General features: G+C 41.9%; 1 protein-coding gene across 1 annotated transcript in view; it reads left to right on the forward strand.

Annotated features, from left to right (window-relative positions):
* LOC133530814 (microtubule-associated serine/threonine-protein kinase 3) overlaps window positions 1-18,241 on the forward strand; it is a 131,766-nt gene that overhangs the window by 108,009 nt on the left and 5,516 nt on the right. The window contains exons 24-35 of the mRNA XM_061868887.1: window positions 259-398; window positions 596-722; window positions 1,477-1,705; window positions 2,978-3,049; window positions 4,262-4,387; window positions 5,975-6,072; window positions 6,743-6,886; window positions 8,799-8,912; window positions 11,782-12,027; window positions 12,489-12,655; window positions 16,590-17,089; window positions 17,325-17,471. Coding sequence (XP_061724871.1) covers window positions 259-398; window positions 596-722; window positions 1,477-1,705; window positions 2,978-3,049; window positions 4,262-4,387; window positions 5,975-6,072; window positions 6,743-6,886; window positions 8,799-8,912; window positions 11,782-12,027; window positions 12,489-12,655; window positions 16,590-17,089; window positions 17,325-17,471 — 2,110 coding nt within the window. The remainder of the gene's footprint in view (window positions 1-258; window positions 399-595; window positions 723-1,476; window positions 1,706-2,977; window positions 3,050-4,261; window positions 4,388-5,974; window positions 6,073-6,742; window positions 6,887-8,798; window positions 8,913-11,781; window positions 12,028-12,488; window positions 12,656-16,589; window positions 17,090-17,324; window positions 17,472-18,241) is intronic.

Here is an 18,241-nt window from a genome sequence, read left to right on the forward strand (position 1 = left end):
GACGACGTGTCGCCAGTACACAGATCATTTTTGCCTCTAAAACTGATTTTGAGATTTTAAGTTTAAAATTGCAGTTTGATTGTCAATCGTATCCACGAGACTCGAGGAGTTAATACAAGTTTAGTTAGGATACGGCCTCAGTTGAGCGACGTATTTGACGCGGCGTTCGCGTGGCGTCCAGTCAACAATATATTTACAAATCTTCGACACCTACCGTTACCATACATTTGGTATTAAAATATAAATGTCTTCCTTCAGTTCCGACGCACTGAAAAAAGAGGCGAAGAGTGTTGACAAGCCAGATCGTCCGGATAAGACGAAACCGATGGCGCTAGTGGCGCCAAAGGCGATGCGCCGCTCTGCATCTACCTCCGGACTCTCTCTGGTTATACATCCAGGTAAGAAAAGCTTCCTACTGGCCCTCCGGGGTTGGAACAACTGGCTTTTTGTCTAGTGATATTGCACTTTCTGTTTTTCTCCAAAGTATATAAAAAAGAAAAAGATGAAAACTCGAGTGTGGCTAGATCTATTGGACAATGTTGTTTGTACTTTGATGTTTTTTTTATTGTCATTCATTTTCACCCTATTTTCATAGCGGAAGACACAGGCACCCACGCCGGCGCGGGCTCGCCCTGCGCGGGCAACACGTCAAGCACCAACTCCTCTCGAGACTCCTCGCCGTGTCGTGACCCGCCTTCGCCGTTCGCACATCATAATCATTCGTGAGTATTGTAGTAGTCATTTTACAGCATGTTGTTTCTGAATTCGGCGGACAACGAATGTGCTCATTAAATAGTTAAACCCATCTGAATTATTAGGATTAAATTTTTATTGACGACCGGTTTGGCCTAGTGGGTAGTGACCCTGCCTACGAAGCTGATGGTCCCGGGTTCAAATCCTGGTAAGGGCATTTATTCGTATGATGAGCATGGATATTTGTTCCTGAGTCATGGGTGTTTTGAATGTATTTAAGTATGTATAAATATTTATATATTATATATATCGTTGTCTAAGTACCCTCAACACAAGCCTTATTGAGCTTACTGTGGGACTTAGTCATTTTGTGTAATAATGTCGTATAATATTTATTTATTTATTATTTAAATTGCCACAAAGATATTAGGCTAATGAGATTCTCACATGGCGACCCTGGTAATATTCGGGCTTGTCGCCTCGGTTTTTGTAAAGGGCGTGCGTGTCGAAAAGTTTGCTAGCTGGTGTATTTAACTGATTTTATAGTACATATGGTGCTACTTTATAGCGCTCGTGCGAAAATTAGCATATTACGTTTCTGTGTCGAACATTTAAAGGGCCATATGTATTGTAAAACGTTGTACGATACATGTGCGAATAGGTAATTCGCAACTCTTGTCGATTTAAAACATTCCCTTCGGTCGTATTTTAATTTATCGCCACTCGTTTCAAATTTCCTAATTTTCGCACTCGTATCGTAATGTACTATTATTCGTGTCGCAGGCTGATCCAATCATCCAAGCCGCCGATCGTGGTCCGGCGCGGGCCGCGCGGCTTCGGGTTCACGATCCACACCGTGCGCGTGTACTACGGCGACACGGACTACTACACCATGCACCACCTGGTGTCGGCCGTGAGCGAGCAGGGCGCCGCGTGGGCCGCGGGGCTGCGCGCCGGCGACCTCATCACGCAGCTCAACGGCGAGTCCGTGCAGGGCCTGCTGCACACGCAGGTCGGTGCACACCACTTTCTTAGCCGTACTGAAACCTACACTTTTAATCTTATTTCAGTGTAATAAGGTTTACAATATATGAGTTAACATTGTTAAAGCTATAGCGCGACGCAGTGAACCAAGTAAGGATTGGATTACTACGTTGAGAAAAATCACCTTTTAATCACCGAAGTGACAATATAAATCGTTATTTTAAAATTATGAGTTAAGTTCTGACATAAGTTAAGTTTAAAAAGTTTACGCCTCCATGAAATTAAAGAGGATACAATTTTGATTAGATGTAAAATAATATATAAAACACGCCTTATTCCGTGAGAGTCAGAATGGCGGGTGTACCTAAATAAAAATAAATGAAAAGACAAATATATTTTTGTACCTAATTTGTACTATTTAGTACCTCCGTTAAAAAAAAATTTACCTCACGGTACATAAAGTTATCATCAAAAAACACTACACCCGCCATCCTGACAGTCAGAATGGTGGGTGTACTTTATTGCGCTATGTTCCCGTGGTTATTGATGAATTCTATAAAAGCCAAATTTTTGTTCCTTTTTTTGTATCTTCATATTCAATTATAATATGAGCCATTTTATTTATGGTTTCCAAATTTTAATCATTTTATATTTTGCTTGCTATTACAATTTCGCAGGCGTTATCATTTTTCAAGTTATCCATCTCATTTTCAAGAAAAAACGCTAAAGTACAATTATTTTTATTACGCCAGGATTTAGTACATTTAATGTTTAATCTGTTAAATTCAAATAACTCAGAAAATCATGTCTTAAAAATGATTTTTCTTAGGAAGATTTCTTTGAATTGGGGCCTAGCCTGTTTTATGTGTATGATATCGATAACGTGTAAAATCATAACGCCTGCAAAATTGTAATAGCAAGCAAAATATAAATGAGTAAAACTTGGAAACCACAAATAAAATGGCTCATATTATAATTGAATATGAACATACAAAAAAGGTACAAAAATTTGGCTTTTAGAGAATTTATCAATAACCACGGGAATATAGCGTAATAAAGTACACCCGCCATTCTGTCAGGATGGCGGGTGTACTGTTTTTTGGTGATAACTTTAAGTACCGTGAGGTACAATTTATTTAAAAAGGAGGTACTAAATAAATTAGGTACAAAAATATGGTATGGTTTTCATTTCATTTTATTTAGGTACACCCGCCATTCTGACTCTCAACCGTAATCCGAGGATATCGCCAAACTTAGAAGATATTTAAGTTATTAACTGAGCAGTTGTCTCCGCGCCCAGGTTCTCCGGCTACTGCTGGCCGCGCCGCACGCCACGCTCCGCGCCACGCCGCTGGACCAGACCACCATACAGGTAAACTTCACTTACGCATTTTGGGCAATTGGCACTCTTCGTTATTTCCATGGAAAAGGTTTTTGACTTGTCATACTTAATAAATCAAAATTCATAATAACCGTATTGAATGAATTGACTTATTCGTTTTAATATAGAATTATTCATAATTGGTTGACTTCATTGCATCTTGTTAGAAATTAAGAGGTTTTTGATTGTTATTTAACCTGTCGTCTACACAAAAAAAACTGGATGGTGGTCTCCGGCCGGGGGTAGATGGAGGGGTGTTTTTTTTCTCAAAACCTTGACAAAAATGTATATGGCTCTTTTTCGGCCGGAGATATCCGTTCACCCGTTTGGGAAGACGACAGGTTAATTGGAACGTTGGCTTGTGAACTTGGACCCTACACAGGCTGTCAGACAGACAATATTCTTCAGTTTGAAACACGTCAACATAAGATTGTGCGTTACGATTTATCTCCACACCACGCCTGCTCGCGACTTTGCGCTGTGAAACAAACATGCAATGCAACTATAGTTCGCCCCGAACTGAGAACTCGCGGTTCATCGAAAAGATAGATCAATTGAATGCACCTACTTAGTCGGCAAAGGATCGAAAATCGCGTGCGATTTATTGCAAGGACTGTGGAGCCCTTAACTGATAGATTCAAGTCACCATAGAGATTAAAATAAACTGTATCTGTGGTAAGCCGTAGTCTTTTTTGTCGAATGTCAAATACCTACATTATGTTTATTTTATTTCGTTTTTATCTTGCTAATTATATAAATCGTAAATTAATAAACGATATTATAAATGTGTAAACTAAACACTTCCATTTGATACCAAAATCGACCATACTTTCTTGCAAAGAAGATGACCAGAATAGCAGGACCCCTCACAAATAGCTTTTTGGCCTTCTAGGCTCTTCTAGCTCCAGAACTCCTTGATCGAGCCTCATAATTTGATGACTAAGATATAATGCCCTCACCTACACGTTAACCCAATTGCATTTAAATTAGAACAAATTTAAGTTAAAGTCCATCAAAGTATCCTCTGATACTTCATCTAAAAAACATCGAAATGCCGGGACGTGCCGCTAGCCAGCCGTGTGTTCCAAGTTGAATGTAAGGACTTCACTTCGCTTCGCTCGCTCGTTCGATTAGATAATTAAAATTAACTGCTCGAGTTAAAATATCTTGGAGAAGTTGGAGTAAAGAGCACGGTATACGCAGGCGGGAGGGAGACGGCGAATCGGGGGCGGGCGCCGCGCGTCGGCGCCGCCGCGGCCGCGCCCGAGGCGGCGGTGCTCGCTGTTCCGGAGGATCTCTACCAAGAGGGCTTCGCAGGAGATGCACCAGGTACCATTCATTAACACTTACACCTCATATGGGCTGTCATTCATAACTAGTACCTATATTAAAAATTAAAAAAAAAAAACCGGGTTGCACTCCGGGAGTGACGGCAGACGTTGTGCATTTTTGATATTTTGGAATGGTTAGGAAATAATTTTGCACGAATTAAAAGTTAAATATAGTTAGTTAGTTGCAGTATAAAAGTACTATCATTTATGTGTATACAATATTCATTTATTGCGCTATCGTACACAAACATGACAATTTATATTACTCTACGTCTACTGGCTTCAATGACATTGTAACAGTTTTTCGATCAGGTCACGTGTCCGTCTTACGAATTTTAAATCCGACGAATCTGTCGGTCACGTGACCTGACGTGAGTTTAACATTTTTTTGCCCATCACAAAAAGTGCACAGCGTCGCTAAAGAAGTTTTCACTTCAAAAACCCTCTACGCAAAAAATGCCTTACATTATTATTGTAAAAGAGCTGATACTCTTCGAACTGCTGGATCGATTTTTATAAATCATATCTAAGAACCACCGCAAGGAAACTAGCTTTCTCGTAAAAAGACCGCATCGAAATCGGTCCATCCGTTTGAGAGAAACGATGCCACAGAAGCGTCGGGGGTTGAAACTGGAGTTGGATACTCTAGAGTCTAGAGCTCATCTAATCTTCTGACGTTGCATGTATATTCACACTCCTTCATTTGGGACCTCTAGTGATATAAGGGGGTTATATTATGTTCCAATAATACGACTCCGCTGGCTCGGTCACCTGGAGGGGATCGTACGTGGGGCAATCGGGTGGAAAACGTCCGTCCGGCCGTCCCAGGTACCGCTGGAGTGACGAAACCCTAAAACACCTGTTCCCCTCGGAGTACTGGCGTGTAGTGGCACAGAGAGAGTGACGTTCTCTCGTGTCAGAAGCCAAGATCCTTTTCACTTTTCATGCTCGTAAAATTGCTTCATCTTCACCCTTATTAACTTAGCAATTAAGTTCAAAATCTGCCATATTGCCTGCCAGTCCTGGCGGCAGTCCTGAACAAATACGGTAAAATAACTTAAAATATTGGATTTTTTTGTAAATTTTCCTCGCAATCGAAGTGACAAAGCAGAGTGTAAATCAAGCATAAATGTCCATTTTTATTCTCGACTATATACCGGGTGTTTCCTGTAACAGCAATAAATTAAACTGTAGACTGTACTCCTTAAACTGACCAATATTTATTAAACAACTTAATAATAACTTATGTTTGACTTTTTATTACATATTTATAGCAACGTCAAACACGCTGATGTCACGCTGACATCAGCGTACATTGAAAATAATATTAAATTTGTATGAAAAAATTAAAATCTAAAGATTTCATAATTTTGTTATTCAAAAGTTATATAGTTTTAGTCGTACAATATGTGGTTTAATTATTTGCTCGTGTTACACGAAACACCCGATATAAATTTCGTCGGGTAAAAATGAATCGCTTTATGCCCTTGTTGTACAATCTACTATTTCGGGTCACTGAGCCAGTGAAGTAAGTTGCAATAATGTCTAGAGTGGAATGTACTCGTAACGTGATATATTGTGACAGATGGTGTCCGGGGTGGAGCTGGCGTCGCCGTCGGCCCCCTCGTCCCCCTGCGGCGACAGTCCGCTGCACGCCGCCGCCACCACCACCCACTACCAACGGTATGGAATGGACCGACGACGTATAATGTTATATTGTGCACTATTTCTTTATTTCTTTGTTTATTTGGATCACCAACAGAAAATAAAATTCACATACTATAATTTACATACTAAAAGAGCACATTTATAATTGATCCCCACTTAATGACAATCACAGCATGCATTATTTAAGATTCAGAATAAGAGCTTAATTAAAATTTATGATTTAAACCAATATGTAAGTCATAAATGAAATATCATGTCATCAAATCCATTGATATTTTGGTAATACTTTTTTTTTTGTTAAAGACTAAGAATTCCATTCCAGTATAAAAGGTCTTATAATTTAGCCATTTTTTAGGTTGTTATTAAACATATCGCTACTCTCTGATATTTTAATGTCATTAGGCTATAATACGTTGTATATACATATGTGCGCCATTCCTATATACTCCTGTCATTATAAAACACTCGTACCTTTTTACAATATTCATTTTACAATATTCACACCAGTTTGAATTTGCTCACTTTCTCGTATCACAGTCGAAATATCGGAACGGGGAAGGTGCTCAAAAATCTAAACACACACTAACGCCTCGACAATAGATGCGTGTACAGATATTAGTGAGCGCCTCGGCCGCTCCGATATATCAGATGGCGAGTGTACAAGTAAGATGGCATGACACAGCAGGCCGTCGTCGCTGCACGGGCTGAAGCACAAGCTGGTGGCGGGCGGCGCGGAGGTGCGGCGCGCGTCGCTGCAGCACATGCCGCTGTCGCCGCTCGCGCGCACGCCCTCGCCCTCCCCGCAGCCGCCGCCGCAGTCGCCCACCAGGTACAAGGCATCGCGCACGTATTCTGTACATCTTATGATTTACAGTACGGTCACGCCTGGAAATATCGATACGGACAAAGTGCCAAAAATATGTATACACTACCCTAATCATAACGGCCATAAGGTCGTGTATACATATTTTTGGCACTTCGATCGTGTCGATGTTTTCAGACGTGACCGTACATATGGTGCTACTTTACCGCACTAGTGCGATAATAAGCACATTACGTAACTATGTCCAAAATATAAAAATCGCAACTCGCGTCGATTTAAAACACTCATCGGTCGTATTTTAGTTTATCGCCGCTCGTTGCGAATATTCTGTTTTTCGCACTTGTATCGTAATGTAATCGAGTAGAAATGGTAATTTTTCTGGTTTGATCACTTTATCATGATTCGATTTGCGTTTTGTAGCAAACAATATGAAAAAACACCGCTTTTATGGATTTTTGGGGATAGAAAACTGCACATTGAATAGTTTTGTTTTTATTTACATATCTTGGTTTTAATAATTACGCACTGAAAACGTAAATAATTCTTTAAATAGAACTGTTATTGTTCTAAATTAAATATTCACAATATATGTTCGTCTCTAAATTGTTTCAAATATCGTGACCCACTATCATCGTGTCTCATAACCACGGTGTTCATACATGTCAGACTTCACTTCGCACATACTATTTACATCACTGCAAATTTCATTATCCATGAATGTCCACACGCATACTTAGCACGATGATCATAATTTTCGCCTTATTATAGTTTTTAACAAGCGGGCGATACTACACATTTTTATATTAACACACTTGTGCTTTGACCTCCTAAGACCTTGAGTACAAATTTTTGTACTTATTCCAAAATCTATTTTGAACTTTTATTATGTAACTAAGGATTCCAAATTCAAAAACAAAATAATTGCTTATGGATCTCAGGAGGTCATGGCAGACTTAGCAATATGGTTACGACATTCGTCGTTGTTCAACTATAGCATGTTACGTGAAATAGAGGGCCACAAATCACTGCAACTGTTCTCAGGGTCAATGCTGGGTGCGAATAATCCGACCAATTACGTATTTCGAGGGTATTACGAGTAAATAGTAAATTAACATTGATTTCAATTAAGAATGAGTTTCGTAATTTTACAGTGTGTTAAATTCAATATTTCAGTTAAGATCTCGGATCGTTATTACGAGCGTAGTGAGCGTTGTTTGGTAGTAGGTACATACCTAGTAGTTTTTTATAACAACTAAAATCATCAAAACGTTGAAACACGTGAAAAAAGGTGTCCAAATAGGGGGACAAAAACGATACCGTCAACCGTGGTGAATATAAAGTACCCACACACATTGTATTATTCGCGATTAAAAATTATAGTAGATTTTATATGGTATTTTTTTTAACACTGCCTACCCCTTCGGGAAATAGGCGTGATTATATGTATGTATGTATGTTTTTTTAACAAATTGTCAGGTAAAACACATTTTAAGTTTTGTCCCTATTCACCCCGGTTGACGGTATTGATATTGACCCCTCTATGCTTAACCACTGACGTGCGAATCTAATACGTCTCCTATAACCTGTATTTTTAGGTATTTAAATAAAAGTAAACAAAATCTACCCTCTAATGGTTCTTTAAGCCAGTTGAGGTTGGATGAAAACATTACATTATCAAATAAAGTAGGTTAAAATCAGGTCCTTCAGTGACAGATACAGGCGGTTTCGCATTTGGTTGGTTAACCACTAAATGTTATAACTACCCGAAAATGTAGTAATTGTTTGTTTACCTAAAGATACATAGTATAGACGAAAACTACACGGTTTAAATTGGTCGAGTTATTCGTCTACCCCGTGTACATAATACACACGCATCTGTGCTGGTGTAACGTAACTAACCCGGCGCCACCACTACCAGCCGCTGCGAGGCGCGCAGCCCGTCGCCGCTGGCCGCGCGCGAGTGCGGGCGCCGCGCCTGGGCCCGGCGCGACCCCGCCTCGCCGCTGCTGCGCCGCGCGCTCTCGCCGGACAGGTGACGTGTCTTCGCTGTCTGGACTTATCGCTGGCCCTATATTATATTTTCAACATAGTTCAAATTCGACTCGACAATGTTCAAATTTCAGTTCGATAAAAGTGAACCGTAGAACCCTGTAATATTGGGCCAGCATTATGCCGAAGAGGCTCAGACGGAGACAAAAGAGCGAGGCAGGAGAGTGGAGTCTACTGCCTCACTATTCTGCCTCCGTGTGCATTAGCATAAACAAAGAGAATTTGAAATAGAGGTAGATTGTCAAAGAAAATTTTTAAGCCACAGTAAATTTACTGCCATCTTTCGACACACAATTCAAACTTTTAAAACGCCATTTGACTTTGATCCTTATTCTGATATGTGTTAAATTAGTTAAATATCAAAAAGTGACGCCATTTAATAGATCAAAGGCCAAAGGTATGGCGGCATCGTTTCGAGCGATGGCGCCACAGCCTTTAGCCGATGCCCGGCAACATGGCGCCACTTTTTGATATTTAACTAATTTAACACATATCAGTGAAATAATAAGGATCAAATTCAAATGGCGTTCTAGAAGTTTTAATCATGTGTCGAAAGATGACAGTAAATTTACTGTGGCTACAAAATTTTCTTTGACAATCTACCTTTATTTCAAATTCGTTTTGTTTATGCTGATTTCACACGGAGGTAGAATAGTGAGGCAGTAGACTCCATTCTCCTGCCTCGCTCTTTTGCCTCCGTTTAAGCCCAGCATCGGTGGCGATCGTCCGGGGGTCTATTTCTCAAACGATATTAGACTAATATCATTAGTATGGAAGGTGGAATTAAGGAAACAAATCTCCATGTACCAAAAAGTGTCATCAAAAAACCTTAAATAGGTGGCGCTACAATACCTAGAATACTTGAAAAAAAAATCAAATCATACACAGCGCACTTCACTCCGTCAGTAACGCCTAGGTTCTTAGCTACTCTAGCGCTACTCTGGAGATTTGGAACTATTATTTATAGCTGACAGCTGGACACTATTGCAACAGTTCTATCATAAGAGATTTCACTCTTAAATCCACACTCCATAATAATTAGTCCACGAACTGTCAAATCATATGGGTTGCCATGACAACACACTAACAACATTAAACTAATATTTTTCGAGAAATGACCTCTGTGGCATGTTCGATGGGGCGTGCAGTTTGGCGTCGAGCGTTCGATCGCTAACTGCCACTCGCCTTTAGTGCGCTTAAACCATGCGAACGGGGAGCGAGGCTGAAGTATTTCTGTCATTTATGTTTGTGTGCATTTTGTCAACCCATTTGCTTATTCTAACCTAGACATTTTAGACAAAGAAATATATAATGTTCAAACTATGCTAAAAGTACCTTCGTTGGAATGTAGTGAAGGTTTCTTTTTATGTTCCGGATTATACTGTCGCTTCGTAACATTGTTTCGAAATCCCTGTCACATAAATATCGATCAAATTTTCCATTCATTTTGCGGCTTTTTTAGGGAATAACTTTAGGGATTCATTTTAGGTGTTACATTTTGGTGTGGAACAGCAGTGTGTGTCCACTATGCCAAAGAATGTTACTATAGGGTATAAATTCATTGTTGGAACGAAGTTCTTTATCGGACGGTTGGCGGATGGGGGCTTGGCAAAAAAAAAAGTGTAAGATTTTTCCGTCATGGTCGCTTTTTGTATTCTTTCTTGAAAATAAGTAGTCTAATTTCACCGATTTACATAGAATCAGACAAACCTAAGTTGGCAGCGATTTTCATAGCCCAGCCTGTACAAGTGGCAAGTAAATGTCATAATTTCATAGAAGTTTCACGTTTAAAATACACTTGCATTATCTAGGCTGTCAAAATCGCTGCCAACTTATCTTGGTCTGACTCTATATCCCATAGTGGTGCAGTTGGCAAACAGCCGTTTAGAAACAGGTGGTAACAGTGACGATCCGGGTTCGATCCCCGGACCTGTATGCAGGTATTACAATTTTTATCATTATTAGTAGTAGATAAGGAGTGGTTTAGTAAAAAAGTGGCAGTGAATTATCTAGTATATATTTTTATTTTTTACTAATTATGTAGCAGTTTTTTTTTCAGTAATTTGTAGATAAAATACTATATAACAACAATAAAATCATATTGAGAAATATCAGCTTATTTGATTTTTCACATTTTTATTGCAATGTACTTCGTAACTTTTTGTACAACACAATTTGACAATCTTCACCTGCCGCTTTCTGCAATGCCACACTTGAATTTCAATTTTCACAACTATTTGCATGCTTTTAGGAATATCATCTTACGAGTAAATTATACTAATAAACTGGAGTTCATCTTCGGTAGTCAGGAAGTCTCTCCAATCTAACCTCTGACAGAGGTTTTTCTATGGGAGACAAATTTCTGTAATAATCGCAAATACATAAAAATGGAAATTCCATGTAACTACCTCAAAGTGAAGTCAAATAAAAAAAGTAAGTCAAACATAAGACAGTTTAGTAATGTATTAATTCGCTTATCAAACTTAAAGAAAAAGCTATGTTTATGAGAAATACCTCATACATTCTCTCAAAAGATGCTGTTCAAAAAGTTTTAGGAGACATGTAATATAAAAGGCGAAAACTTCAATTCGCCCTATTATAGTATTTACAGATACTACAAAAATTCTGTACTTAAAAATTATCACTAAATAAAATGAAAAATCCAAATAATGAGCTGCTACTTTTTTTCTGAACCACTCCTTAGTATTTTTTTGCATTTGAATTTTATATTTTTGATAGACTAACTAAGTGTGAAGCTCGAGGTAAGCGTATCAGTTTCTGTTGTTATTGATATGAGTAAAGAAGTCAACTTGTAAGTAAGAGTTCCAGGGTCACATAAAGTCCCATTCCAGACTGCACCCGCGCTCCGCGGAGTCCAAGTGCTCGATCTCCCCGCTGTGCTGCGGCGGCGCGGCGGGCGTGGGCGTGGCCGTGGGCGTGGCCGGGGGCGCGGGCGCGGCGCGGCGCGGCGTGGTGTGGCGCGCGCCCGCGCCCGCGCCGCCCGAGCCGCCGCCGCCGGACAAGGAGGAGCCGCCGCTGCCGCGCATCGCCGAGGAGAAGGACTCGCCCACGCACCACGCCAAGATCGCGCTCAACAGGTTCTTTTTTTTTTTTTTCAACTTCAACTTCAACATTTATTCAGCAAATAGGCCACAAGGGCACTTTTACTCGTCAACATGGAATTTACATACAAACATTTTTTTTTTGCAATTCGCCTTTAACTTGGTTCTTATTCACGCTGTTTTTAAAGCCCTTTCTAATATTAGTCCCCACCTACTTCTAAATCCCCAAAAAGTAAGTAAGTAAGTAAATATTCTTTATTGCACCAACAATTATACATTTTACATACATGTAAAACTACAAATGAATTTTAAAGGAAAATAGAACCAGGTAACAACAGGCGGTCTTATAGCTAAAAAGCGATCTCTTCCAGACAACCTTTAGGTAGCAGGAAAAGTGTAAAATTCTTTACAACTTTTATTTTTCGACAAACAAAGCCACTGTTACCCATCTTAAATTGTAATTTTATTAGTAAGTTTATCAAATATGACGTTTCCAGGACACCTGCGAAGCAGATGACCCCGAGCATCTTCACGTCCTCGCCGAAGACGAGCCTCGAGAAGACCTTCGACGCGTCCAACTCTTTTGCGTCTCTGTCCCTCTCCGACGAGTCCTTCGCACCTGACACTTCTGTGGACTTGGATACTTCGAGAGATACGACTATTGGTAAGGAACGGTTTTGGGGGTCTGCATTTGTAACAACGAGATTGTAATAGAGAGATAGAGTCTAAGAATAAAACGTGCCCCTTAGATATCCAAAACTGACTGCGTTGTACTGCGCCATATGTTTTGCGGTCACTGAATTTTTTTTTTATACTACGTCGGTGCCGTGTGGTTGCCGGCTTAAGAATAGCCCACTCCGTGCCTATCCATGGATGTCGTAAAAGGCGACTAAAGGAGGGAAATGACAGTCATCTAAGTCAACTAAGGAGTCCCAAGGAGGGTTGACGTCAGGCAGGCGGCCGGTTGTAAAATCTAAATGCCAAATCCTTTTAGTTGCATGTATATCGGAGAAAATGAGATGAGCGACAGGGCTAGGGCGTACCCCGCAGGCGACGCGCAGGGGCAGCACCCGGCTTCTATGAGAAATGGACAAGGGTTGTCGCACCAGCCCGGGTGGGGACGACGTAAGAAGCTAGCCCGGGAACCTAAGTATGTGAGATTGAGGTATGCCAGCTGGAATATAGGGACTATGACTGGGAGGGGAAGAGAGCTAGCAGATGTGATGAAAAGACGACGTATAAATGTAGCTTTCTTACAGGAGACGAAGTGGAAGGGTGCAAGGGCTAGAGAGATTGGGGAAGGATATAAGTTCTACTATTGTGGGAGTAACGGCAAACGAAATGGTGTCGGTATAGTACTAGATAGTCAGTTGAAACAGGGTGTCACAAATGTTAACAGAAAAAGCGACAGGATTATCGCTGTAAAAGTGATGCTGGAAAACGTCATACTCAATTTAATAAGTGTGTATGCTCCTCAGAGTGGATGTGACGATGTAGCGAAAGAGAAGTTTTGGGAGGATTTTGATACAATTACAATGGATATACCAGCAAATGAAGAGATATACGTGGGTGGAGATTTTAATGGACACGTGGGAAGAATGAATGTAGGGTATGAAAGAGTACATGGGGGCTTCGGTTTTGGAAGCCGTAACGTGCAGGGTGAAGCATTGTTACAAGCAGCCGCCGCTTTCGACCTGGCAATTGCTAACACCTGGTTTCAAAAAAGAGATGAACACCTGATCACCTACAAAAGTGGCAAACACACGACGCAGATTGATTATTTCCTTGTAAAGCGAAATAAAATCAACTGTATCAAGGACATTAAAATCATACCAGGGGAACATCTTACTTCACAGCATAGGCTCCTCGTAATCGATCTGTATATAAAAATCCATTCACTTAACAGAAAAGAACGGCTTCCGCCAAAGATACGATGGAAAATGCTAGAGAAGAATGAACGTGCCGAAAAATTCAAAGAACGTGTGATAGATAAAATGATAGAGATGAAAGATATGGAAGGATTAAATGCGAACGAATGTTGGAAAGAAATGGCAAACTGTATACGGAGAGTAGCGAAAGATGTCTTGGGAGAATCGAAAGGCAAAGGTATCATAGATAAGGAAACGTGGTGGTGGAATGAGGAGGTGCAGGAAATATTAAAGCAAAAGAAACAAGCATTTAGAGAATGGCAAAAGGCTAAAGCTGGACAAGGAACTGAAGAGGCAATAAAAAGAACGAAATATATAGAATGTAAGAAGATGGCAAAACGTGCAGTTGCTATAGCCAAAACAGCAGCACAAGACAAATTGTATGACTCCTTAGATAGTCCTAAAGGCGAAAAGCAGCTATACCGTCTTGCCAAAGCAAGAGAAAGGAGTTCCCGTGATGTATCTTATATAAAATGTGTGAAAGATGATGCAGGAAAGGTGCTAACGAAAGATGAAGTCATAAGAGAACGGTGGAAAGGCTACTTTGAAAGGTTAATTAATGAAGAAAATGATTGGAGCAGGGTACTGCATCACAAATTGATAAATATGGGTGTAGTGAGAGAAATATCCATGGATGAAGTAAGAGCGGCTGTGAGAGGTATGAAAAATGGAAAATCAGTAGGACCAGATGATATACCAGGAGAAGTATGGAAGTTATTGTGTGAGGATGGATGTAAGTGGCTGACTTTGTTCTTCAATAAGTTGTTGCATGAAGAAACCATTCCCGACGAATGGTGCGACAGTTTGCTGGTGCCCATATTTAAAAACAAAGGGGATGTGCAGGAATGCAACAACTATAGAGGAATAAAGCTCATGTCACATAGCATGAAAGTATGGGAAAAAGTGATAGAGAGACGCCTGAGAGACGAGAGTGATATAACACAAAACCAATGCGGCTTTATGCCAGGAAGAGGTACAACAGACGCCATTTTTGCACTTCGCCAATGCGAAAGATATAGACGTGGAAAAAAGAACTTGCATATGGTGTTTGTGGACCTCGAAAAGGCATACGATCGAGTACCCCGAGAGGTTTTGTGGTGGGCTCTGAAAGAGAAATGCGTGCCTGGGAAGTATGTGGAGCTAATTCGGTCAATGTACAACCGTTGTTGTACACGCGTCCGGTCAACTGCTGGCACCACCGACAGATTCAGTGTCACGGTAGGCTTGCACCAGGGATCGGCTCTGAGTCCCTACCTCTTTCTACTTATTATGGACGCTCTGTCGTCGCATATACAGGAGGAGGCACCCTGGTGTATGCTTTTCGCTGATGACATTGTGCTTGTGGGTGAAGACGGACTCGAGGTACAGAGCAGACTTGAGGAGTGGCGACGGAAACTGGAGAATGTTGGCCTGAAGATCAGCAGATCTAAAACTGAACATATGTTCTGCGATTTCGGCGGTCTCTCCGGTTTCGCTGCCATAGACCTCGATGGCGTTACATTGCCGGTCTGCTCCGATTTCAAGTACCTCGGTTCGCTCGTGCAGTGCGATGGCGATATTGACCGTGACGTGAAAAACCGGATTAGCACAGGATGGATGAAATGGCGACAGGTCACGGGAACAATTTGTGACGCCCGGATGCCCCTCCGACTGAAGGGTAAAATTTATAAAACCATTATAAGACCTGTCGTCATGTATGGATCAGAGTGTTGGGCCCTAAAAGTGACGGATGAAAAGAGATTGCATGTAGCGGAAATGAGAATGTTAAGATGGATGTGTGGTGTTACAAGAATGGATAGGATAAGGAATGAGTATATAAGACGAAGTCTGAAAGTTGCACCCATAATAGAAAAAGTAAGAGCGATTCGCCTAGCGTGGTATGTGCATGTGATGCGGAGGGATGAAAGTCATGTGACGAGATAGGTATTACAAATGAATGTGGAGGGATGGAACGGCAGAGGAAAACCTAGGAAACGGTGGATGGATTGTGTGAGAGATGACATGAAACGAACGCGAGTGAACGATGAGATGACGGGTGACAGAAAGATATGGAAGGAAAAGACATGCTACGCCGACCCCAAATGAATGGGATAAGGGCAAGCGAATGATGACTACGTCGGTGGCAAACAAGCATACGGCCTGCCTGATGGTAAGCAGTCTCCGTAGCCTATGCGCGTTGCCGACCCTAAACCCACCCCCCCCCCCCTCGTTGTGCTCTGGCAACCTTACTCACCGACAGGAACACAACACTATGAGTAGGGTCTAGTGTTATTTGGCTGCTGTTTTCTGTAAGGTGGAGGTACTTCCCCAGTTGGGCTTTGCTCTAGATCTGGATTAACATCCACTGGCTGTGCCCTACCACACAAAGCGAGATGACATTCACAATGCCCATACCTCTGTTTTGGACGTAGTTTAAGGACGTACCCGGGTCCTTGAATTGTCAAACGTCAACTTTTGACAAACAGAGTTACCGCAAAGTGTAATGTAGTAGGTCTGCAGTTGCACCAGAGCGCCCGGCTATGTGTTGTCTCGCTCATATTAGCCGAGAGACGTTCGGTCGTCTTCGTACGCGCTCGGCGTTAGTTCGGTTGGATCACTCGGATCGCTTTGCTGTCAATGTCATTCCTTGTGTTTTTTTTTCGTATATATTGTACTATATTTTTTCTACAGACAACACCCGTCTGGACGAAAGTCGTTCCAGCACGGACACCAGCTCAATACTCTCCGAGGACAAAGATAAAAAGAAGCCAGAAGACAAAAACAAAACACCACAACAAGAAACTCCCGCAGACCAGCCTAAAGATAAAACTAGGAAGAAATCCGACTCCAGTCTCAAAGAAGAAGATAAACCGAAGGAGAAAAGTAAAAAGGAAAAACCAGAGTTAAAAAAGCAAGAGTCTATAAAGAAACTGGAACTAAAAGAAGATAAAGAAGCCCCAAAAGAAAAAGAGAAAGCGATGGAAAGAACGGGATCGGTGAAGAGAGTGGAAACCAAACAGGAGAAAGCGGAAGCCAAGAAACAGGAGAAGTTGGAGAGGCAGGAGAAAGCGGAGAGGCAGGAGAAGTTGGAAAGGCAGGAGAAGGAGATTAAGAGGCAGGAGAAGATTGAGAAGAGAACAGATGGGAAAAAGGAAGTGCTGAAGAGGCAGGAGTCTGTGGACACGATGAAGGTATACGATATTTTTGTTGACTTAGTTGTTTACTTATCTATGAATTAGCTATATATATTTTGCTGAAACTTTTACTACAAATCATATGACATTTTATTTAAGAAGAAAGCAAGCTCTACAAGGGTGGAGCTAAATTTTGCGTAATTAGATACCGACATCTTTCTGCCTTTTATTTATTTATTTTTGCATATCTGTTTTTCCATGATTGAGCAAGAAAATGTTGAAATTCTTCCAGTGCCCAGAGCCGACGGAGACGGAATGTCGCTCCAAGAACAGCATGGTCAGCAAGCTGCTCGGCGTCATGGGCCGCAAGGGTGCGCGAGACAGAGACGAAGAGGACCACAAGCCCAGCAGGAAGGCCGACAAGGCCAGCAGGAAAAAGGTAAAAGGTAGAATGCGAGCAAGGTCAGCAAGCTGCTGGGGGTGACGGGGCGGAAAGGAGTACAAGACAGTGACGAAGAAGCCCAGCAGGAAGGCCGACAAGGCCAGCAGGAAAAAGGTAAGAGGTAGAATGCCAGCAAGGTCAGCAAGCTGCTGGGGGTGACGGGGCGGAAAGGAGTACAGGACAGTGACGAAGAAGCCCAGCAGGAAGGCCGACAAGGCCAGCAGGAAAAAGGTAAGAGGTAGAATGCCAGCAAGGTCAGCAAGCTGCTGGGGGTGACGGGGCGGAAAGGAGTACAGGACAGTGACGAAGAAGCCCAGCAGGAAGGCCGACAAGGCCAGCAGGAAAAAGGTAAGAGGTAGAATGCCAGCAAGGTCAGCAAGCTGCTGGGGGTGACGGGGCGGAAAGGAGTACAGGACAGTGACGAAGAAGCCCAGCAGGAAGGCCGACAAGGCCAGCAGGAAAAAGGTAAGAGGTAGAATGCCAGCAAGGTCAGCAAGCTGCTGGGGGTGACGGGGCGAAAAGGAACACAGTACAGTGACGAAGAAGCCCAGCAGGAAGGCCGACAAGGCCAGCAGGAAAAAGGTAAAAGTTGGAATGCCAGCAAGGTCAGTAAGCTGCTGGGGGTGACGGGGCGGAAAGGAACACAGGACAGTGACGACGAAGCCCAGCAGGAAGGCCAACAAGGCCAACAAGGCCAGTAGGAAAAAGGTAAGAGGTAGAATGCCAGCAAGGTCAGCAAGCTGCTGGGGGGACGGGGCGGAAAGGAA

The sequence above is a fragment of the Cydia pomonella genome, chromosome 23, assembly GCF_033807575.1.
Source record: "Cydia pomonella isolate Wapato2018A chromosome 23, ilCydPomo1, whole genome shotgun sequence".
In the NCBI taxonomy this organism is placed as follows: Eukaryota; Metazoa; Arthropoda; class Insecta; order Lepidoptera; family Tortricidae; genus Cydia; species Cydia pomonella.